Source organism: Lepidothrix coronata, unplaced genomic scaffold (genome assembly GCF_001604755.1).
Source record: "Lepidothrix coronata isolate B3197 unplaced genomic scaffold, Lepidothrix_coronata-1.0 Scaffold18, whole genome shotgun sequence".
NCBI classification, from domain to species: Eukaryota; Metazoa; Chordata; class Aves; order Passeriformes; family Pipridae; genus Lepidothrix; species Lepidothrix coronata.
This window is the reverse complement of record NW_016690198.1, coordinates 3,805,375-3,827,930: the sequence shown is the minus strand read 5'-3', so window position 1 is coordinate 3,827,930 and position 22,556 is coordinate 3,805,375. Positions and strand designations below refer to the sequence as shown.

The 22,556-nt window shown below is 39.6% G+C and overlaps 1 protein-coding gene across 8 annotated transcripts in view; it reads left to right on the top strand.

The window, feature by feature from the left end:
• Window positions 1-22,107, top strand: part of SEMA6A (semaphorin 6A) — a 135,039-nt gene extending 112,932 nt beyond the window's left edge. For all 8 annotated transcript variants that reach the window (XM_017807313.1, XM_017807316.1, XM_017807318.1 and 5 more), the window contains one exon: window positions 18,020-22,107. In XM_017807313.1, coding sequence (XP_017662802.1) covers window positions 18,020-19,209 — 1,190 coding nt within the window. In that variant the 3' untranslated portion in view covers window positions 19,210-22,107. The remainder of the gene's footprint in view (window positions 1-18,019) is intronic.
• The last annotated feature ends 449 nt before the right edge of the window (window positions 22,108-22,556 follow it).

Sequence of the window (22,556 nt, the reverse complement as noted above, 5' to 3'; positions counted from 1 at the left end):
AAATCCTGGGTTCGTTAGCGCAAATGTAGCCAACAGCCCAGCTTTCTCACTTGCTCCCTAATTGCCTGGAACCCGCCTTTTAATCACAGTTTTGATAAATTGGTTTCAAATTCAGCTTACGATTTAATGGCTCTGCTACAGCTTCTCCACAGCATTCAGGTGGAGTGGCCTGAGCTGGGCACTGAATGACAAAGGTGTAGTGTTGCTGTTAGTGGGCTTTAATGTTTGTATTCCTTCTTGTCTCAGCACTCATTAGGTGAAGATTATGAGGTGGTATCTCCTTTCCTTAACAAACCTTTTGTCGATATCCATGTAGCAATAGTAAAAAAGCTGATTAAAAGCAGCATGTGATGAACAGTTTACAGAGTTAGGAGTTGCTGTTAGGAGTTGATATTTGAATATCAACAGTGATCCTTTAGAGACAGTATCTATATAGATTGTCGAATCTATATTAGTAGTAGTAGTAACTGCAGCTCTTCCTCTGATACAAAATTGGGCATGATTAGCAATAGTCAACTCCTTTATTTGGAGAGGACTGTGCTCTTGGGGAGCCCAAGAGCTGTTCCTTTCAAAACCTGCCTCAAGAAGATTTTTATATTGTACACAAGTGGCAGTGTTACTAAATTTTACTGTGATTATCACTACTTGAAAGATTTGCCAAGTGCTGACAATGCTTGTCTCTGGAGAGTCTGCAAATGTTCAAGCAGATTCTGTTGCAGTGAGACAGAATTATATGAAACTTCAGGTACAGTTATGATAAAGAACATAAAGTGCTGATATAACAAGATACTTTACAAGTAGACTTGAAATGAGAGGGAAAAAAATCCATGGCAGAACAAAGCTTCAGACTCTTTTTTTTTGCATAAATTAAGCATCTGTTGTTCACCATGGGAGAGCTGAGTTTTGCACCAGAAGTACATTTGCAGAGTATGTTTTTACACAAAAATATTGTTATATGCTAATATGTACACGGATCTTAAAGATTCAAAGTGGTTTTAATCAGAGAAAGCAGAGGAACGTTGTTATTATCTTGCTGGCATTATGTAATAATTCAGATGAGGAATTAAAGTGGCACAAAATTTGTGAAAACTTAGCTTTTGAATCAGTGTTTGCAGGTCTGAGTAGAAGGGCTTGGACTTCATCAGTATCATCATCCTGGCACTGTCAGAAGGAACTGACTGATCCTAAGAAAAGTGTAAGGCTAATGGCAGAAGGATTTGCACCATGGTCGGTTCTGCATAGGGGGCCTTGGGAAGAGATGTAAACTCAAAGCACGTGCACCTGGGAGAAAACTAGGCAAACATTGCTATTCTTTCCCATATCTCAAGCCATTGTACACACAAACAAAACATATTGCAAGTACTTTGCAGATCACTATGTTTTGAGTTCTGAGGAAATAATGAAGATTGAATCAGACCAGATCATTCATTTACTACACTTTTAAGTCTTTTGCCCACAGTCTAGTCAAAGAATGTTGTGAGAAAGAGAGTGGAGAATTCGCCCTGACTCTGTCTCTGATTACATAGTATTTGGCTGAGATTTGGAGTGAGAGGTGTGGTTACTCAGAGCTGCAGTGCTTCACAAAGGGATTTTACCTAGACAAGACAAGGTGACTTACTTTTTCCACTAGGATTTAAACAGAGGTTGGTTGAATGAGTCTATGATAAACAGAGACCTATAGATTTTTTTTCAGAAATGTTCTTAGGTAAATTAGCATCAGCTTACTGTAAACATCCATGTTTCTAGAGGGAGGCCTTATTTATGTTTGTCACATATACTAGTTGCTTGGTTGAAATACTAAAGAAACCACTTTTTTAGAACAAACAACCCTATATTTGCCTAAAATGGCTCTAATGAGCAACTTGTCCAGGAAAGAAATGTTTCATAGACTAATCACAGCGTACCTACTGTGGAGCACCATTTTAACCTCTGTATCAGATGAATACCAGAAAGCCACTATTAGCAGTTAAATGGGACCAAATTGTACAGCGTAGTTTTTAGTGGCCAGATACCTGTGTCACTAAACCAGGCTAATAACTAGCAAACATGCCAGAAGATTGATGACTTCACCACACTGGAATTACTGGTATCCTGTGACATGCACCAGAGGGCTATACAGCCAGGATTAAGGGAACACACCAGACTTGTCCAGAGAAATGACACTGATCCTTCCTCTGTCTGTCTTGCATGTATGAGCTGTCTGCTCCCAGGGCTACAGACAACTAGTCATCTCAGATTACATCCTCAAGTTCAAACAGTGGCAGTAGAACACAAGATACTAATTAATAAAATGGAAATTTTATATAAAATTCATGAAAGAGGAATGCTGGAAGGATGCTTCTGACAACAGACTTTCTTCAAACTTGTTTTCATTGTGTTTTTGTAAGTTTCTATGAGAACAAGAATAGAGAGAGTGTGGAGACAAAGCGTTCAGCAAAGATGTCAGGAACTAAATCCCTGAGCAGGGCCACATCCTTAAGCCAATTTTAGTCTAACATGAGCATTATAATAGAGTATAGGGCAGTGATTTAGAGTGCCTTCTCTGTGACTAAGTCTTCATTTCAAACCTTACGTTAAAAAAAAGCTCCAGCTCATTTAGTAACAGATTTTCTATTGTAGCCATTTGAAAGTGTAAGGAAATGAACAAATTTACCTGCAAAAAATAGGCAAGGATAAGTAAATCAAAATAATGGAGGGGCAATATTCCAACACATGCCAGCTGCCTGTGCCACACTTAAAGAAATGCCTATACTTCAGCACTGGCACTCACTTAACATTTTCAGAACTGAAAATGTTTCTACATTTCACTAGCAGTACAGATTTCAGATTTAACTAGCACAAGTCAAAGCGTGAGTAGTAAGATTAGAACCCAGAGCCATTTGCTGTTAAGTAGCCAAAAAAAAAAAAAAAAAAGACATCACTGGTAATAGAAGAGGTTGTATCAATTTGCAACCTCTAGTTATGGAAACAGAGCTCTTATGCTCCCAAATTACTGGATCCTACAAATAAAAGAATGGTGAAGTTTAAAATAGGTAACATCAAATGTCAAATGTGGCTTCAGGAAACAGCAGGTATCCTTGACCCGTAATTGTCCACCTGCATAGATTTCAAGTCAGGCTATCCATTTCCAGGCTGCAATGAGCAGTAGAAGCTTGTCTTACTAAAACAGAGAAAAACTGTCATTGCCCCAGGACCTTGATCTGCTTTTTCAATAAAAGAGGCCATGTCTAATTTGTCAAGGCAGCTGCTCAGGGTTCAGGGCATTAGAGCTATTGTGTGATGGACTAGATCCCCAGCTACATTCATCCACAGTCACCCAGTGAGGACAGCTCGGTGGAGGAACAGACTGCCTCATGCTCTTGTTTGACCCTTGTAGCACTGACATATTTATCAAGAGCTGTGAATTCACTGTAGGATGTGCTTGCCCCACAGGGCCACTACTCTATCTGGAAATAGCAAAGCATAACTGGTGGACAGGATGTTGAGTAACACCCAGTTTCTTTTTTGTGATGTTTATATTGATTATAGGGAGATGTCATGACATACAAAGATGATGAATTGAAAGGGCAGCATAGCCCTTTAAACAAGAGATTTCTAAAATTGCTTTGAAATTCGAAAATTGACAATCTTGTAGCTGAAAGACATATAAAGCACCTTTTAGGGTTCTTAATGCCAGTATACTATTAAAATGTCAATGTGCTGTTAAAGATATTTGAGTGATTCATTTTCCTCATATAAGATGTGCCTAGTTTCAAATATTGTATTAATTAACCAGTAAGATGTCCTGTAGTAATTTTACAATGACCTAAACACCTACAGTCCTGGTTCAGAGCACTTTTAATACGATCTGTATTTTAATTACATGCCATGTACAAAACACCACCTACATTTTTTAATATAGATTGTCTTTTAGTTAATGGTATCAACATCCCTCTTAGAATGTAGGAAGGATCCCAAATAACTCTTTTCCATTTTTCTTAGTGTTCTTTAAGACTGTAAAAAAGGCACACTTAATTCTTTGTGTCAGCATGGGCTGGTGCTCACTGATCAACAGCATGTAGTTAATTAAAAAATGAAAAACTTGGAGAGGGCATAATTGAGATTTCGAAATTGTGATTTTATTGAACATTAAATAGAGATAACAAATGTCATTGTGTTTGGAAAACAGTCGTTCCTATGAATTTCCTTAGTTTAGTCAGGTGTTCAGGTACGTGTTACTTCGAACTTTTTAATAGTCATTTAGTGAGACACTGTAGTCTCTTGTATCTGATTACCATTGCTATTACTTTTGCTAGACTTCAGTCATGTGTTCCAAGATTGTGCCAGTAGCTGAGAGAGAGGATAGGGAAAAAATATGTTGTTATTCTCACATTACACAAAAAAGAGTCTTAGGCATTTTATTGAGAAGTTTTTCAGCAAATAGTGTGAATTTACTATTGTATCAAAAATGTGCATCCTGACATGCCCATGAGGGAGAAAAGAGTTTTGTTGACCAAGCTGTAAGTTTTTTTTTTAAATCTCATTCCCTCATGCCCAGAAGAGACTCATCACAATAAGGCAACTAAATACACAAACAACTCTGAGGTGTTCCTAAACCACCATCTGATAGTCTGACAGCTCTCACTGCCCCAGCAGAGCAGAATAAGTTAGAGTCCCTGCTGAAGTAGATTTTAACAGCTCCACTGGCATTAGAAGAGCTTAGGGCAGTTTATAGAGTAGTTGCTCAGGAAGCATTAAGAGGCATTTCTGGCACAGGTATACAATGCAGCAAACATTTGGAAATGGCTAACAACACATTCATCACCAACTTTGTGTTGGCCAGGATATTAAACTGTCTTCTACCAGCAACCAAAGATTGCTATCTTCTGTGAAATAAAACCTCAGCTGAAGGTGCAGCTTGATAGCATTGTCACAACTGGGCATAAACTAGACAGTTCTTTCAAATGCCCAACAAGGATTTTTTTAATTGGAAAATAACGCCAGCTGCATGCTGTCAATAACATGCCATCTTGTTCATGTTCTATCCCATTTTACACACAATTGTGATAGAAAATAAAAGAACAGCTGTTATTAAAAAAAAAAAACAGGGAGGGGGGTAAGCAGGCACATTTTTGAAGCCCTACAAAGCTACTGCTATTCACTATCATGTTCTTGTAGAAAGAAACAGAGGGGTATTTTTGGAGAGCCTGAAAGATCTGCATTTACTGAACACAAACAGTACCAGCACAGACAAGGTATTTAAGGGTGTGCAGAAACACCTGACCAGCACTACACCAAAGCCTTCACTAAAATAATTCCAAAAGTCTTTTGAGAAGCACATATGTTCCTAGTGTTTCCTTATTCTTTAAGTCAGAAAATTATACTGAGTTCCTGTTTGGAAGAAAGAAGGATGTGTGAGACAGAAGCTACAGTGCTGGGTGAACACTAAGTACCATTTTTTTTTAAAGACACTAACAGAGGTGGTCTTATCATGTGGTGCAGAAAAGGCCATCGGTAGTTTCGTTGAGCCTGTGGCCAGCACTGGAGAAATTGAGTTTCTGCTACAAGCTTATAGCCCCCATCAAACAGTTCAACAATTCTCGATGTGTATTCATTGCTGAATGAGTCCCAGTCAGTGCTTCTCAAAGAAGGGCACAGAGCAGGAGTGCCCTCTGTCCCTTCTTCTGCCTGCTCTCTGCACTGAACCTCTTGCATTCACCACAGCCTGCCCAGGGATTTGGACAATCAGGGCTCATAACAAGGAGCATAAAGAGCACTGCTCTTTTTTTGGAGGGAGCATTCAACTTTATCTTTACAAAACAGTAGACTCTATTCAGTGTCTTAAAGAAGTCTTACAGTCCTGCAGCATTTTATGTTTTTTGTCTAAATATGATCAGCTACAGGCAATGTCTTGAGGTAGTCATCCAGTAAGACCAATTAATTTTGTGTACGCAGGGGGATTCGTATATCTCAGTGTGCACTTACAGTCATTGAACTAAATTACTAATATCAAATCAGCAGCTACTTTCATATACCCAGAATCAAGACCTGGAAAGACAAAGTTTATCTCTAGTTGCTCATAGCAAGACAAGTTGATAACATCAGCTGTGCTTCCCTGAAAGGTTTGGTCTCACCTACACTGTGTTTAGAAAAGAGGAGAGGTAGTAAATATAGGTCACTGAGGGAAAAGAGATTGTGATGAAATTTTCTAGGGTTCCAATACTAGGAAAAAATGAGGCTTTAACCTCCCACTTAGAAGTTTGTATATCTGTAGATCAGTAAACGTATCTTGAGAGCTAGTCTACAAATGTGAAAAAGCCAGTCACGTTCCTTGTTATAGCACCTACATTCGTGTTCATTAACTAGCTGTGCAAACTTCCTGTTTTTCCTGCAGCATTGGAAAATGCTGTGTTAAAGAGCATGAGCAGAAACAAACAACTACAGTAAATCCAGAAAAGTGAAATTTGATCCAGAACCAGAACTGATTGGAAGGCTGGGGGAGTTGATGTTTGCAGCAACACTGCTGTTTGTGAGATATTTGGTAAAGCAAACACAGAGGTATGCTGGACAGTCAAGAGGGTGTCTGGATGGGATTTAAATATATATTGGAGAGGACACTGGCTTGCCCACACAACTGTGGTTAGATTACTGCTGGCCCCAGGGCAGCTTTATTGGAGCTGGGACAGATACCTACTTGCCAAAGTATGTCTTCTCAGATTAAGCTACAGGTTCACCTCATCCAGGGAAGCAGACCGGCCCTAGTAATTACTGAGCATGTTAAAAAAATGCACAAAGGAAACGTCCATGAAGTTCTGGCATCAAAGTATAAATGTACATGAATTGCCTGCAAGGTGGAGAGGTGCTAAAAAAATTCGGTTAAAAAAAAGCAAAGAACTATAAGTCTGACATACAGAAAAATGCAAATCACTACTGAAGACAGAAAATTAAGATCATAGCAGCACCAGGGCAAGAAGTGTAGTTTCAAATTTATGTAACAGAGAAAGAAGTGTGCTGATATTTATATTTGAAGAATAGTGAGATGTCGATGAAGAACTAGCAGTAAAATGAGTCTTGCTGACTGTTACAGCCAGTGTTTCAAACTCATCACAATTCCTCAGCCACTTAATGTATCCATAGGCAGATGAGGCTATGGGATTGCAATATAAACCTAATATCAGATATGTATAAGCTATTTTTCACCTACGTCACCAGCCCTGCAAATATTTCTGGAAGAAGTCTTGTCTTTTACTGACGAGTGATGGGGGCATGTTTTAATTCTTAAGTCCAGGTCTTTTAACTACACCTGCTGTGTTCACGAGTGTAGGAGAAATGAAGAGTTAATCCACAATGTTTGCAATATACAGTGGTAGCATTTTAATGACAGAAGAGGTTTCATCCTTTCTCTGTATAAAAGCAGACCTGGTCCAGCCATATTCTAACATGCATCAGCAACCCAGCTGTGGGCAGCAGGACTATCCCTAAGAAATACAGTCTATGTGCATGAATAAACATTGTTGGCTTGGTCACATAGTTGTTCAACAGTTTAATAATAATTTCCAGGGACCTCAGGGAATAGGAAATATAAAGTAATGTCTTATTTAAATGTGTTGAATGTATAATAGATAACTCCTTTGTTAGTTCAGCTGTGATGTGTTCAGTTACACGAGTAGCTTAAAATTAGCATTTATATTTTTGAGCCTTTAAAGAAGATCAGAGCTGATGAGGAAACAATTTTCACTTTTAGGTCATATGCAGTATTTGAAATTTAACCCGAATTCTTCCTTAAAGCTGCTTTGAGCTTCAGCCTGCTAAGCAGAGCTGCTAATGTTGACATTCTGCAAACTTCACTTTTCCCTGTTGTGCAGAAAGGCCATAGTTCAAAACAGGCTGTATAAAAGGAGAGGAAAAGCCACAGAATTTCTCAGTGACAGCTTCTCTTTCCTTGACACTGTTCATAAAAACGTCTTCCAGAAAGGCACTGGGCTGTCCAGAATACAAAATGCTCACATCAGGAATAGAAAAAGAAAAAAGAAAAAAAAAAGGAAAAAAACCACCCAGCATTTGTTCTGCACCATCAGAGGAGCTCCATGCAGTGAAATGGGAACTGTGAAGATGAGAAATTCACTTTGCAAGCTACAACAACTTCTCTAGAGTCCTGAAATCATGCATATTCAGCCAAACATATGTAAATCTGTTTTAACCCAGCTGTGAAAGATCCCCCGAAGTAAGCTAATAAAGAGCAGCTGGATATGTTTAAGCTCATCCCAGGCATAGTAGAAAGGTCCCAGAATGTATACTAAGCTTTTTTTACGTCACTAGAGGAAATGCTGCAGACTTTAAAGGAAATTTGTGTTTTAAGAAGCAAAGCAGCATAAAGTTTGTCTCTGCCGAGACAAACTACAAAAGAATTAATTTTCCTTGACATTTGAATTTTATACTTCTTGTTTTTAACTACTGTGAATGCCCGTGTTTTACTTTTTTGTAAAGGACATGCTATGTCTGCTTTTTGCCATAACACAGGCATCTAAAATTATCATCACTCACTGGGAAAGGGTGAGAGGTGAAGGAAAGTACTGAAATCAGGAGAGTTCAAAGTGATCAGTCACTGCATACCACCTGCCAGTGGGACAAAGGTTGTCAAATGCTTTCTAGTGCAGGAGCTGGCCCTGAGCTTAGCCTCTGGGACAAACAAAATTGAGCTGGCTTCAGGACTGTAATGACTTTCATTATTATATTACATATGCAGGAGGTTGTGTCAAACAACCCTTCTCCCATACCTGCAAACTTAATAAACTGGTTTATTTACAGAGATACTACTCAGAAGTAACACCATTAAAAAAGCTTTAAGAGCTTGCTGTTCCAGTCTTTTCAGGTCTACCTCCCCTTCGCTTCAGTGGGTGTGAGAGTTGTCTGAGCATGAACTTTCTGGTTTAGATCTTGTCATTTCCATCTATTATAATCCATTGTTTCTTATCTCTCAAATTTCATAAGTGTGAGTTCGCAAGGCTATGGTGTGGGTTTTGTGTGGCCACTGTGACATGCAGAAAAATTATGTTGCAGGCTCATTATCAAACTAAAAACAGATAACTTAAATCCATTCTGAAAATATTACTTCAGGAGAGTCACAAGTTATCTCATATGGACATGTTCATCTCTCCTCCTTTTGTAAGTTACAACCATCTTTTTTTCTATGGAGAGTCATGTTGGCAGTCTGTCGTGAAAAGTGCAGTGATGTAATTTGAACCAGTCAAAAGGAGAAATAAAACCGCTATTAGAGATCAATTGATGAACCTATCCTCGAGGGATTGTTTCTGAAATAGGTCGAATAAAGGGAGAGAAAACCCTAACAAAGGCTGATCTGATTGCTTAGATACTTTTCAAGGGTTTGTTATCTATTATTTCAGTCACATTATATATTGATTTTGTTTTCACAGTTCTGAACTATGATTTCTCCTTATGCCTCCAATGATCATCCGGTCTCTTGTAACTGAAGTTTTTTTCTTTACCACCTTCATTATTCTCTACAAGTGTAGGCATCCACTTTGTTGGGTATCTCAGACTACTAGCTCAGGCAACTGGCTTTGAGAGCCCTAGGGTGGAATCTGAGGGGAGATGGATTACTGTTCTCAGCACAGTCATGCAAAACTTAGAGTTGCAGACCTTTACAAGTCAACAATACAGCTTTTCTGCGAGAGGAGGGGGAAAAGCATTTGCCAGCAAGTTTAACTACAAATGTTTGAGTTGATTTTTTTTCTGGCTGGTGACACTGAGAGTCCAGAAAAATGGGTACTGGGTTGTATTGCCCTGAATCAGCAGAATGAGTTCTTGGAGCTGGAACAAAGATGAAGGAAAAAAGCTTACTTATTGTTTTCAAGAAAGCAATTCCATTAAAGTGTCAAACACCAAATCATTTGGATTATAATGTGTTTTGTTTATGTCAAATCTTGAAATTATTCCTTCAGGAAAACATGAGATCAGATCTCAGAAATCCATGGTAGACTCTGATCATTCCTGAATTTTCTATCACTTTAAACCTGGCTGTCCAATCTAAATTTGTCAGCCTTTTTATTACTAGTTTAAAAAGAGGTAGAAAGCTTGTTTGTACCTGTAGGGATTTTCCAGTCTGAAATAGTCTTTTAGCAGCATGAGACTGCCTGTAAACGTAGTTCTAGCACCTGGAGACACATGTTGAAAACCTATTCAGTGGTATTTAAAAAATATATTCTGAAGCCCATAAAAGTCTTAATTCATAATGGGTTTTTACCAGTGTTTCTTACAAGCCTAAGGAGAAGAAGATGTACAACAGACAGAGAAGCTTGCATTGAAGAGTGAAATTATCTGCAAAGTTTTCCCTTTAAATAATAACAGTGAAGAAATCATTGTGTCTTTCTGGAACAATGACTTGTTCTGTAGAAAATCTCGAGTGATTTTGTAGGTGTTGTAGATGGAAGTAGGCACATTCCCATTTAGCTAGAGAGGTGAAGTTTAAGGCAGCAATGACACTCCCTTCCTAATTGCTGTTAATGTGTGCTCTAGAGATAAATATTACCTGATTTCCTGATAGTTATTCCCTCACTTCCCTTCCAAAACATCATTATTCATTTCCCACTTCCATGTTTCAGCTTTGTGTGCCACCATTTTGGGTTATTACTTTACGAACTCTTGCAGGCAACTTTGAAAAGCTGAGCAATGACAGCTTCCTGCAGAGCTGATTACAGAGTGATCCTGGTGCACATGGGATGTGGTCTTCCCATTGTCCAGGGTACACCTCTTGCAGCCATAAATCATTTCAGGGACAAAGGTGTCTTTGTCTCCACACTACAGCTAACTGTAGTGCTCGAACTGAAAGGTGTTCATACAGGGGATCTTGTAGTGATCGGACCAGGTATTGCTGTCTGTCCTGTGAGTTTTCCTCACCAACTTCAGCTTGGTTGTGGAAGAAGGCAGCATCTAAGCTATTGTATCACTAAAACAGCCTCACATTAAGCTATTCAAACTGGGAAGAAGCTAGACTTAAAAGAAGCTACTATGGGGTTTTTCTTGATGTTCTGCCATTCTTGTCACACAAGGATCACAGGTGAGACAAGGAAATATAGGCTTCATCGTGACCTGTTTCTTTTTAAACTGTACAGTATAAAAGGACACAGCTCTTTTGCTAGGCCTCTGGAGTTGAGGTCTTCCTTTCTGCAGATGCCTGTTAATTGCTGTTCTCTTGAGACATGCACCTTACTTCAGATCTCTTTCCAGGTAGAACTTTGATCAGTACTTTTCAGCTGCAACTTTTCAGCAGGTTTAACTCACTTTCATATACTTCTGAGAAGATAAGTCAAAGACTTTAGAGAAGTCAAAGAAAAAGTAAACCTTTTTTGTTTTCATGAAAGGAAGTTTGTCTGGTTTAATGTAATTTATTACTGAAAAATTTGCTCTGGCTTTTTTTTTTAATTACTTTATCATCCTTTGAATGCTCATAAAATTGATTGTTTTATCACTTGTTCTATTGTCATCCCCATTCTAAAATTGTACTAGCACGTCTGTGTTTTGTTAGGTCTTCCCTTTGGCTCTTCTCAAAGGCAGATAGTATGCTTGTCCTTTTCCAGAGCTCTTCTTACTTAGATTACCTGCAGTGTTGTCCAAGATACTGTACAATGTCTAGAAATTGCTTTGGCTAGCTCCTTAAGCTGCTGGGGACAGATTCCTTTAGACAATTTGAAATGTCGACATTATCTAAATATGTTTCCTTTTTTCTCTCTATCATGGTCAACACTTATTCCCTGACTTTGTTACATTTCTGATCACAGATCAGAGTGGGGAATTTTGTTGAAAAGTGAAGCAGGAAAAGGAGTAAATAATTAAGTCTCCATGTCTTGCCTTATCTATCCTTTATTGAAGATTTTTGTGTTGATATTCATTATTCTTTTTCAGCTCTGCTTATGCCATATATTCTTTAGAAGGATGAACTCTATTCCTTTGTGATTATTTCATCCTAATTACATTTCTGCCCTTGGAATTTCTTTCCTATTAGAATTAGTTGGAGAAGAGCATGCCCAGAATAGCTTCATCAGCATTTTCATACAGTAATGTTTTCAGCCCTGTGCACATCTTGCTTTTTAATTTTTTGGTTTTTTTAGCATATATACTGTCCTAGCCCTTAATACTTTTGTTAAGAAAAGCCTTACTTTTTGTTAAGAAGCAGCTTCACCTTCCAGCTTATGATAATCTAGTATACAGGAGATCTATATCATTGTATAACCTCTGGTCTTTTCTGTCTTATTTTTACCCAGAGACATGCCACAAGTCTGCTTCTTTTCCAGAACTTTAGAAAAAGTATATGTATTACTGACATAAAATGTAATGTCTCCTTGCTTTTTCCCCAGTTACCTTTAGTGAACAAGCTAGATCAATGCTCTTCATGTGATTCATCCAAGCACTAGCTCATTTTAGAATTTAATCACCCTTAAGGTTTGGAAATATTTTTCTTAATGTCCTCTTACCAACCAGCTAGCCAAAACAGTTTACCTTACCTACCAGCTCTGCGGAAGAAGGAATGAATTATGTATAGCAGAACAATGCAATACCATATCAGGTCTTCTCTCTCATTAGATGAGTAAGAAGAGGTGATTTTGCACGTTCCAGACTGTTACAGTACCAGGTATAAAGAAAATGAATGGTGAGGTTAGGAGATGCAGACAAAAAGACACAGGATGAAATTACAGAAAGTTAGTGGAGGAGGAAGGATCAGGTTGTCTGTGAGAATCAGAATGGCCATGAAAAGGGGAGAATATCAGGTGACTAGACTGGCTGTTTTAGTAGCTAGAAATAATAATGCATCACTTGTAGGAAGACCCTGAACTTATAAGCCCAGCTGTGACTTGTAAGGAAGAGAGCTTGATTTAAATGGAAGACTTCAGGGAGGTCAGTAAATGCCAGCATGTTTGTGGCATTAGTGACATGTAAGGTCTGATTCTTGAAGGTGCAAATATTTAATGTCATCTGCATCTTTGTAACATTTTCAGTTTTACTGTTATCATCTTTACCACCACACATCTCCCGAGTATGATGTTAATACAGGTAACTCTGTCAACACTGTCCCTTTCCAAAGAATAGCTTGTTGTTATCCCTAGTGATGTCTCACTACAGAAAACAGTTAGGAGTATGAAGTAAGCAATGTATTTTCACTTTTAAAAATGATACCTTGCAAACAGGAAAGTGCTAGACATAACACTTTAAAAGTATTTAATTTAGAATAATAGTTTTATTATTAAATAAGATAAAATAATGTGGTGATAATTATATCAAACATATTTTACAGTCCCATTCCATTATATTTTATGCAGCCAGCCCAGTCTGTTTTGCAGTACATGATGTCTTAGAAGTATGTCAGATAACATATAACTGTAAGATTTTTTTAATAGCAGGTATTTCCTCAAAAGTGAGAGTCTGAATACTTTACTTAACTTTCAAAAATGTAAGCCCTACATTTTTCTGATTACTTTCTCCATTAATTTTAATTCCTTGAATAATGAGTGCAAATGAATGAGCGGTGGGGTCTGTCTTGTTCTTTAAGAACTGTGGGATAGGTAAAAGCACATGCAGTGCAGTTTGTAAAGCAGCATGAACACTGTCCTATCTGTTTGCTTCAAACTGGCTTGTTTGGGATCACACACCTGCTTATTCATCCCAGTCTGTGAAGGCAGTTACTACTGATGTTAGGGGCTTGAGATACTGATAGACAATAACCACAATTATCAGCCCATTTTGTATTAAATTCCAACTCCTCACCCCCCACCCGCCCTGTGGTCATGGCAGTAGAATGCTGAACATTTTTCCTACTTTTTCATTATTTATCTATTCCATAAACACTAATGCAGGGTCAAATCTCACCCATTTTATTTTATTTACATTGAAGTTAGTGGGATTGCTTGCGTAACTAAAGATACATGGATGTCATCCCTGATAAAAAATAAATTATATCATTAACCTGGCATTGTGTCCAGAGAAGATCCACCTGCCTAGAGCAAAACCACTAATGTTAAATATCCTGTAGTATAGAAAACATAATAAACATCAGGAAGGTTTGAGTTCCAGCGGAACTAGCTGGAATCAGGCTGTTTTAAGACCATCATAAATTTATCCAGATAAAACACCTGCAGCATGCACAGTCTCATTCCAGCTACCCCTCCCATGAACACAAATGGTTATTCAGTCTGGACTGTGTGATAATTTTGTAACGTGAGTGCTAATGATTTGAAATCTGTTGGTAACCTAAAACTGAAGATTTCGTGTTGCATGCAGTGATGAATGTTTCTGTTTAAGGCTTATCACTTGCAGAGTAGGACTTAGCCTAAAGCAGAAGGCTGAGAGTGTAGAACTTGAAGTTTGTCTTATCCAGTAGGAAGTGTAAGGCACGAACATGAGTTTTAAGCTATTTCATTGCATCCTATCACCAGATACCTGAGAGAGAGAACAGCACTTTTCCTCTCCCCTCTCCACCATGAGGAAGTTGTACACAGCCATGTGGTTGACCCTGAGAGTAGCTCAGTTGATTAGAACATGGTACTACTGGTCATGGGTTTGATTCCTGTATGGGCCATTCACTTAAGAGCTGGACTCGGTGATCTTTGTGGGTCCCTTTCAACTCAGAATATTCTGTGATTCTGAGGTCTCCTCTAAGCTGAACAAATCCAATATCTTCATCCACTCCTCATGAGTGATGCCCTGTAGTCTTTTCACTCCTTTGGACACATTCCAGTATTTTTATACAGCTGGCCCTTTTATCTACCAGGACATGTTGTTGACTCATTGAGTTTACCATCAATCAAAACTGCCATTTCCCTTCCCACAGGGCTGCACTTCAGCCTCTTGTTCACAGTCTATACTGTAAAGTCTTTAATAACAGGATATTAGAATAACAGCATCATAGAATCATTTAGGTTGGAAAAACCTCTGAGATCACTGAGTGCTGCCATTAACCTAGCACCACCATGGTCTCTGTTAAACCATGTCCTCAAGTGGCATGTGACAGCAGTGACACACACTTTTCAAACAATTCCAGGGATGATAATTCTGCCACTTCTCTGGGCAGCTTGTTCCAATGACTGACCACCCTTTCAGTGAAGAATATTAAGTTACTAAGATATGACTTCTCCCTTCATGATCCCATGCTGGCTTTGACTGTAGGTGCTTGCACCATTAGGTGGGCACTTGTTGCCAAATACTCTGAAATTGCTGGGATAAATAAAACTCTCTAACACCATCATTTTAGCATTAGAAAGCAAGGCATTACCTTAATTCTGGCCAGAGGTGTGTGTGTAAGGCTAGCAGAGTTCAGTCAATCCCACATAGACCCCAATACATAATTTATCTACCCATTTATACATTTTTAGCAAATAGTTAAATTAATTTTCCTTAGTTCTTAATTACACAATTCTCTTTCATTAGTTAGTATTTACTTCCTATTAGTTATTAATTTTTTGCTTTTTATAATAATTAGGTCACATCTTTAGTCCTTTTAGTGTCTTTGTCTTGGAAAGGACTTTCCATCACATATATTGAGTCTTTGTTAGCCGCCTTCTTTATCTGCTGATTTCTGCAAAAAGTCCTTGCAGTTCATAAATCTTGGGTTCCAGATGTCCAGCTTCAACAATACATCTTTCTCTCTCCTTAGCTTTGTTCACTGAAGCTTATCAAGGTTAACCTTTAACAAAACTTACAGTTTCAGTATTTTTCCCAAGCTATGTTCCCACAAAAGTAGCTTATGACAACTTCTTGCTGAATGCTGGCTTGAAGTGATTTAAGACCTAACACGGCATCTATGGTTAATTAATACAAGTAATCAAAAGGTTAATTAAAGCTATTAAAAGTTAGACCATTATATCATTTCCAACACCCTGAGTGGGGGTTTTGAATCTTTTTCGTGCAAAAAACATTGGACTTAAGTGCCCAAAGGGGCATATCTGAGAAGTTTGTACATGAAAGGTGTCCATGAAATTAGGCTTTTTAAGTATCTGTATCTGTAACTGATTCTCCAGTTAATGACTGCAGTTTTACCAGTGTAAATAAATTTGGTCTCAAAATGCTGCAGGGTCTAGCACGTAAATATCAGCAGGTGAAAGTCCACAGGAGACCAACACATTTGCAGTGAAATATTGTTTTTGCTGACTGTGCTGTAACCACTAGTCTGGGCTTCTACATACAGCAATTTTGTACATGGATTTAAATTACAGAGCTAAGTTTTGCTGCTGCTTGTTAAGCACTGATGACAAAGAATAGAAAAATCTGCCTCTTAAGAAGCTGCTGGGCTTTAAAAGAGGGTTCTCTTAGAAACACTTAATTTGAAGATTGTTTCTAATTATATATTGTTTTCTGAGATTTACTTTCCTGCCCTTACATTTTTACTATTAAGATATTTATATGGATGCCGGATCTTATTTTCTTAAGTGATCATCCACTCTTGATAATTATTCACCTTGCAAAATCATAATCCTCTATATTGTCATAGCACAATAATGTCTGTGGCAACCAGCTGTGATGTCTCATGCAGGTGCTTATGATTTCAAGAGCTTTGCTTTTAAATATAAAGTTCCTGTCTTGTAAGCAAATATCCCTTGTCCACCTAAATGCTGCAATTAATTTGGGACAGAAAAATAGGAACAATACTATATCTAGCCAGAATATATATAGAACAATATATAGAGAGAGAATAATACTATATCTACCTGTGGGGTAGAGGCAGCTTTTCAATGCTCTTTTAACATAGTTTGCTGAGGAGCATTTTGGTTCTAATTCTGGGCTGCAAATACCTTCTGTACCAAATACATGAAAAGACATTATTTTAGAAGAAGTTGATTTACAACATGAAAGTTTTGTATCTTCATGAAGTCTCAGGAGAGCCTTGGAGGTATATTTTCTGTCTTGTTGTCTCTTGCTGAGCAAGTGGAGTTTTAATGCCCTGGCACTTAGGTCCTCTCTGGTGAAAGAGGTGGGAGAGATGTTCCTTCAGTTGCTTGTCAGACTGTGGCTGCTCTGTGTTAAGCAGTAAGAACAAAACCAGAAATGAAAAAAAAGCAAACTATAGGCTTTGCGCTTGTGTTTCATTAGTGCTGCTGGCTTCGTGCCCAACCATATCAGAAAAAAAAAAAAAGATAACAAACTACTTTCTTCAGAAATTCAGAGTATTCATTTATGCTGCATTAGGGACTTCAGATGGAGGAGATGCGCTCTGCCAAAGACGCCTTCTCAGACAGCAGGTGCTCAGAGGGCCAAGTAAGATTTGACAATGACCTGACCACAGCACAGGACCTCAAGATGAGGCACTCAGATGAGAAAGCATAGGCTTCAGCACAGAGGTCAGCCTATTCATGTGTTTAGAAAGGAGACAGCTTTTAAAATTAAAATAGCAAGGACAGTCATCTAGCAGGCTCAATAAATTTCAACACTGTGCTCTATCCTTCATAGTTACTTAAGCATCCTCCTGAAGCTCAGGCATGTGACACTGACTTAAAAAACATATGACAAAGATAACAGAAGGAAGAGCAGAGAACGAAGCCTTAAACAATGTGGGATGGACCTCTCTGGTATTTGCAGAGATTCTCTCTCCTCTCCTCCTTTTAGAGGTTTTTCAATGTGAATGGCTTACCATAGTAAAAATAAGAGAGTATTAGACAAGGAGATATCAGAAAGAGGGAGGCGAGGAATGAGCCGTATGTCAGAGGAGCAGAGCTAATAGCTCTGATCTGCTGAAGTTAGTGTGAGTTGCCCAGGGCCAGGATTTCAAACCAATTGCACTTGCCGTCTCCCTTCCCGAACTTTGTAGTCTCCAGCTGTTCTGAAAAGTCAAGGCTGCACATGCAAGATGTGGCTGACAGGTACAGTATGTCTCCAAATTTGGGCAACCTGATAAACAAAATCACCTTGCAAAACAAAAACTAACCTCCCAGAGGCATGCCTTTAAATGAAGTAGTTAATGATAAGTTGCTTCCCCCACCTCCCTGCTCCTCCTTTGTCCTTAATTTGTTTAATCACTGTATGCTGTTTATTGCAGGAGTGATTCGAGAGAGTTACCTGAAGGGTCATGATCAGCTGGTGCCAGTCACCCTGTTGGCCATTGCTGTTATTCTCGCTTTTGTCATGGGGGCCGTGTTTTCGGGAATCATAGTGTACTGCATTTGCGACCATCGCCGCAGAGACATGGCTGTTGTGCAGAGGAAGGAAAAGGAGCTGACCCACTCCCGACGTGGCTCCATGAGCAGCGTTACCAAGCTCAGTGGCCTCTTTGGGGATGCTCAGTCCAAGGAGCCAAAGCCTGAAGCTATCCTCACGCCTCTGATGCACAATGGCAAGCTGGCTACCCCAGGCAGCACTGCCAAGATGCTAATCAAAGCTGACCAGCACCATCTGGACTTGGCTGCCCTGCCAACCCCTGAGTCCACCCCAACCCTGCAACAGAAGAGAAAGCCCAGCCGAGGCAGCAGGGAATGGGAGAGAAACCAGAACCTCATCAATGCCTGCACAAAAGATATCCCCCCAATGGCCTCACCAGTGATCCCAACTGACCTGCCGCTCAGAGCTTCTCCCAGCCACATCCCCAGTGTTGTGGTCCTGCCCATAGCCCAGCAAGGCTACCAGCATGAGTACATTGACCAGCCAAAAATGAGCGATGGGGCTCAGATGTCTGCAGAGGACCAGAATGCCACTCTTGAGTACAAAACTATCAAGGACCACCTCAGTAGCAAAAGCCCCAGCCATGGGGTTAACCTGGTGGAAAATCTTGACAGCATGCCACCAAAAGTACCCCAGCGGGAAGCTTCCCTCGGGCCCCCAGGGGCCTCGCTGTCACAGAGTGGCCTGAGCAAGCGGCTGGAGATGCACTCTTCTGCTTACAACGTGGACTACAAGAGAAGCTACCCTACAAACTCACTCACAAGAAGTCACCAGGCATCGACTCTCAAAAGAAACAACACTAACTCCTCCAACTCATCCCACCTCTCCCGCAATCAGAGCTTCGGCCGGGGTGACAACCCACCACCAGCCCCGCAGCGAGTGGACTCGATACAAGTCCACGCTGCTCAGGCACAGGCTGTGACTGTATCTCGGCAGCCAAGTCTCACCACCTACAACTCACTGACGAGGTCAGGTTTGAAACGCACGCCCTCGCTAAAGCCAGACGTACCTCCCAAACCTTCCTTTGCTCCTCTTTCCACATCCATGAAGCCGAACGATGCATGTACATAATCAGAGTGGGGGGGGAGCGGGGCAAGGACAGCAATTAAGCAGAAGTTGCCCTTGAAAGCCAGTGTTCTGCAACTGTCATCACTCGCTCCTCTGAGAAGATGGTGGTTGCAAGCTAAAAATGTGTTGGATTTCTGCTCTCTGGGAAAAGTGGAATATTTTTTTAAACCCGAGCCATATGACCCATGGTTGAAGGTTTCAATTGCAGGACTCACCCCCACAACCTGCCAGTTCTTTGCTCAAAAGACTAATCCTCCATCACAAACACTGAGCCAAAAGCACACAGGTGAAAGATGACTGTGACATTTCACCCCCTAGCCCCAACTGCACAGTGCATTCCTGAACTGGGAAAGAGTGCTCTGAAAAGCAAAACAAATGTAAAAAACAAACAAACGGGGGAAAAAAAAAAAGAAGGAAAAAAAAGAAAAAAAATCAATTGATAAAGCTAACTCTGACTTAACAATGGCAGAAGTTTACTACTTGCAGGTACTGTGAAATGATGCCCATCAGTGTTAACACCCATTCGGTCACAACAGTTAAATGCCGGGTTGGGCAAACTATGTCATAGATTTCCTCTACTCTTCTCTTTTAATAAATAACACTTGACTGTTAACACAAGTAACTCCTCTTATTTATTGTTCAACTTTTGTTTTTCCTAAAGAACTGACCTGCATATCATCCTGTGAGCAGCTTTTCAGAGAAGTACCTTGAAAATTACACCTATTTAACGTGAATCTCATTAACTGGAGTAATTAGAACTCTTTTATTTTTCCAAGAAATTTACTGAGTTAGATAAGTTGGAGCTGGAATTCTGAACTTTGTGCCTGGACTGCCTGGTTAGCTGAAAAAAAAAGGGGATATCTATTTAAGTCTCTCAGCTAATTAGCTGGCTGGGCCTCTGACCTAAGACAGCAACAAATACTGCAAGTTCATAACTTCTAAAGCAACTGCAAGAGAAACTTAAAAGCTGCACATCTGTGCACCATTGCTATCAACATGGCTTTGTCAGTAGCTAATACTTTCTGTGAAGGCACCAGCTTGTGATGTGCCATCTCATTTCACCTTGCATGTGAGACGGCAAACAAAATCCTCAAACAGTGTGAACTAGCTAATATGCCGGCTGTTACCATGCATAAATTATGGTCTTATCACACGGGTTTTTCGTGGGAATATATCTGTGAATAGCCTGTTTTCTTCCACATGTAAATTTGTGCCTTACACCCTCAGTTGTGTATATTTGTGAGTTGTAGTATGTAAAACCTTTTTCTTTTTCCCCTTTGAGTAATGCAAATATTTATTGATCCTTCCTCCTCCACCAAGCCCCTTCAAAAACTGGAGTAAAGACATTGAAAGAACGTGGTGGTTATTGTCATAACCCCACATCCCTAAAGAAACTAGGCTAGCACCATACCCTCCACTGCAGTTTGACTTTCTAGCTGTGCCAAGTCCTCTCTCAAAACCACCCACAAGTGGTGATGCTCCCAATGCACCATGCTGGGGGTTCTGCCTTGCCCCGCCTCCCGCTCCCCTTTTACAGCATGGAGATCATTCTCACTGGGCAGCAGGGAAATGACTAATGATGTCCACGGAGCTGGTATGTCCCCTGGCCAGGGATGAGCACCGGTGAGAGGGGCCAAGCCCTGCCGAAAGCCCAGCCGCACATCCTGCTGCCTGCAGGGCACATGGAGCTAGGACAGGCAGGCAGGCTCCTGCTGTAGCTACCTGCTGCTCCAGAAGGATGCTGCATATACTTCTTTGGGGAAAAACGCGGGGTTTTTTTCCTTTGTTTCTTTTGTGTGACTGTGCATGTAGCTAGTGTGGGAGTGTGTGCGCGCCCAGGTGTGTGCGTGTGTGTGTGTGTGCGCGCAGGTGTGTAAGTTCCTTTCCAGTCTTTCAGTTTATGCAAAAACGTAGTTGTGTTTTTAATCTGTTACAATAACTGTGTCAACATACTGTAGAAAAATGATGGGGATCGCTTCTAAGCTTTTTATATATATATATATATATATCTCTACTGAACAGTATGTTTGAGTAAGGTGGTTGTTTCTGTTTCAATTTGTTTTTTAAAATTTTATACTTCCATTTGTTTTTCAGGGTTTTGGTTTTGTTTCTGAATGATTGAAAAGATTGATTTTAAGTCCGTTAGTTTATAGATGGTATATATAAAGTCTGGATAGTCTACACCAAAGTGTGTAACAAGGGTGCTTGCATGTTCTTTCAATTCATCATGGCTTCTTTTATGAAACAGTTTTGTTCACCCGTAGTGAACTATGCAGACTGGAGTAGATAGATCTGTATCCAAAGCAATGTTGTTGTTTTAATAAAAACAAACAGAAAACCCTTTGAAAACAGTAGGTAGCAAGGTAATTTTTTTTAAAAGAACCAACTCACAACCTTTTTACCAAGCTCCAAACCCCTGAAGCACCAAACACGCAGGTTCCCTTGATATTATCCCTCAAAGCATTCTCCCAAAACATAGAGATGAATAATCACGGCAACAGCTTGTGCAGAGATCTGCCTTCGCAGTGTACACCACAGTTAATGAGTTGACCTTGAAATGTGCATTTCGTACTCGGTGGGTCTTCTGTGTTCATCCTTTCCCACCCCCAGTTCCCTTCCACCCTCTTGTTTTGAGGGGTTCATGAACCTATGTGTGCCTTTGCTTTCCACCCTTGCTATACACTGTTAGATGCAACAAATTCAGACTCTCATTTGTTGTAAAGTTGTAAAGTATTGTGATGTCACCAGTTTCCCTTCATTTCCACTTCCCCCTAACATATGATTCACAACTTAATGTCGGTTGTAAAAAAAAAGGCAAGAAAGAAAAACAAAAAAGGAGGAGAAATGGGAAATAAAAGCTCTTGATTACATATGGTAATAAAACCAGACTGTTCTACTTTGTTTCTTGTTTCCAGCTTCTGTTGTTTCTACAATGATTTATCCTTTTCCTTTAAAAATACAAACAAATGCAATGCTGATCATTTAGGTTATAGTGAGAAAGAAATTTGTTACTTTCTGCCTCTTAAAGAAGATGAACTTGAATGTAGTGGTGCTGATAATTAAAATTTGAATCACACATTTGCTCTCCCTCTATTCATATTTTGCCTTTTCTTTTTATAAGCTTGTTCATTGTCAAATATTTATGGCAGACTTAATAGTTTGAAAGATCAAGCCTGGGATTTAAGCACACGTGGTCCACCAAAATAGATCATCATACAGATGTGACTTCATCTCCAGACTTTACATATTAATAACGGAGGAGCCTGTATTTTCTTTTAGCTGCATAAATCTGTTGTGCTTCATAGGGCTGATTTAAAGGATGATGCCTGAGACTAATTCTGCAAGAAAAT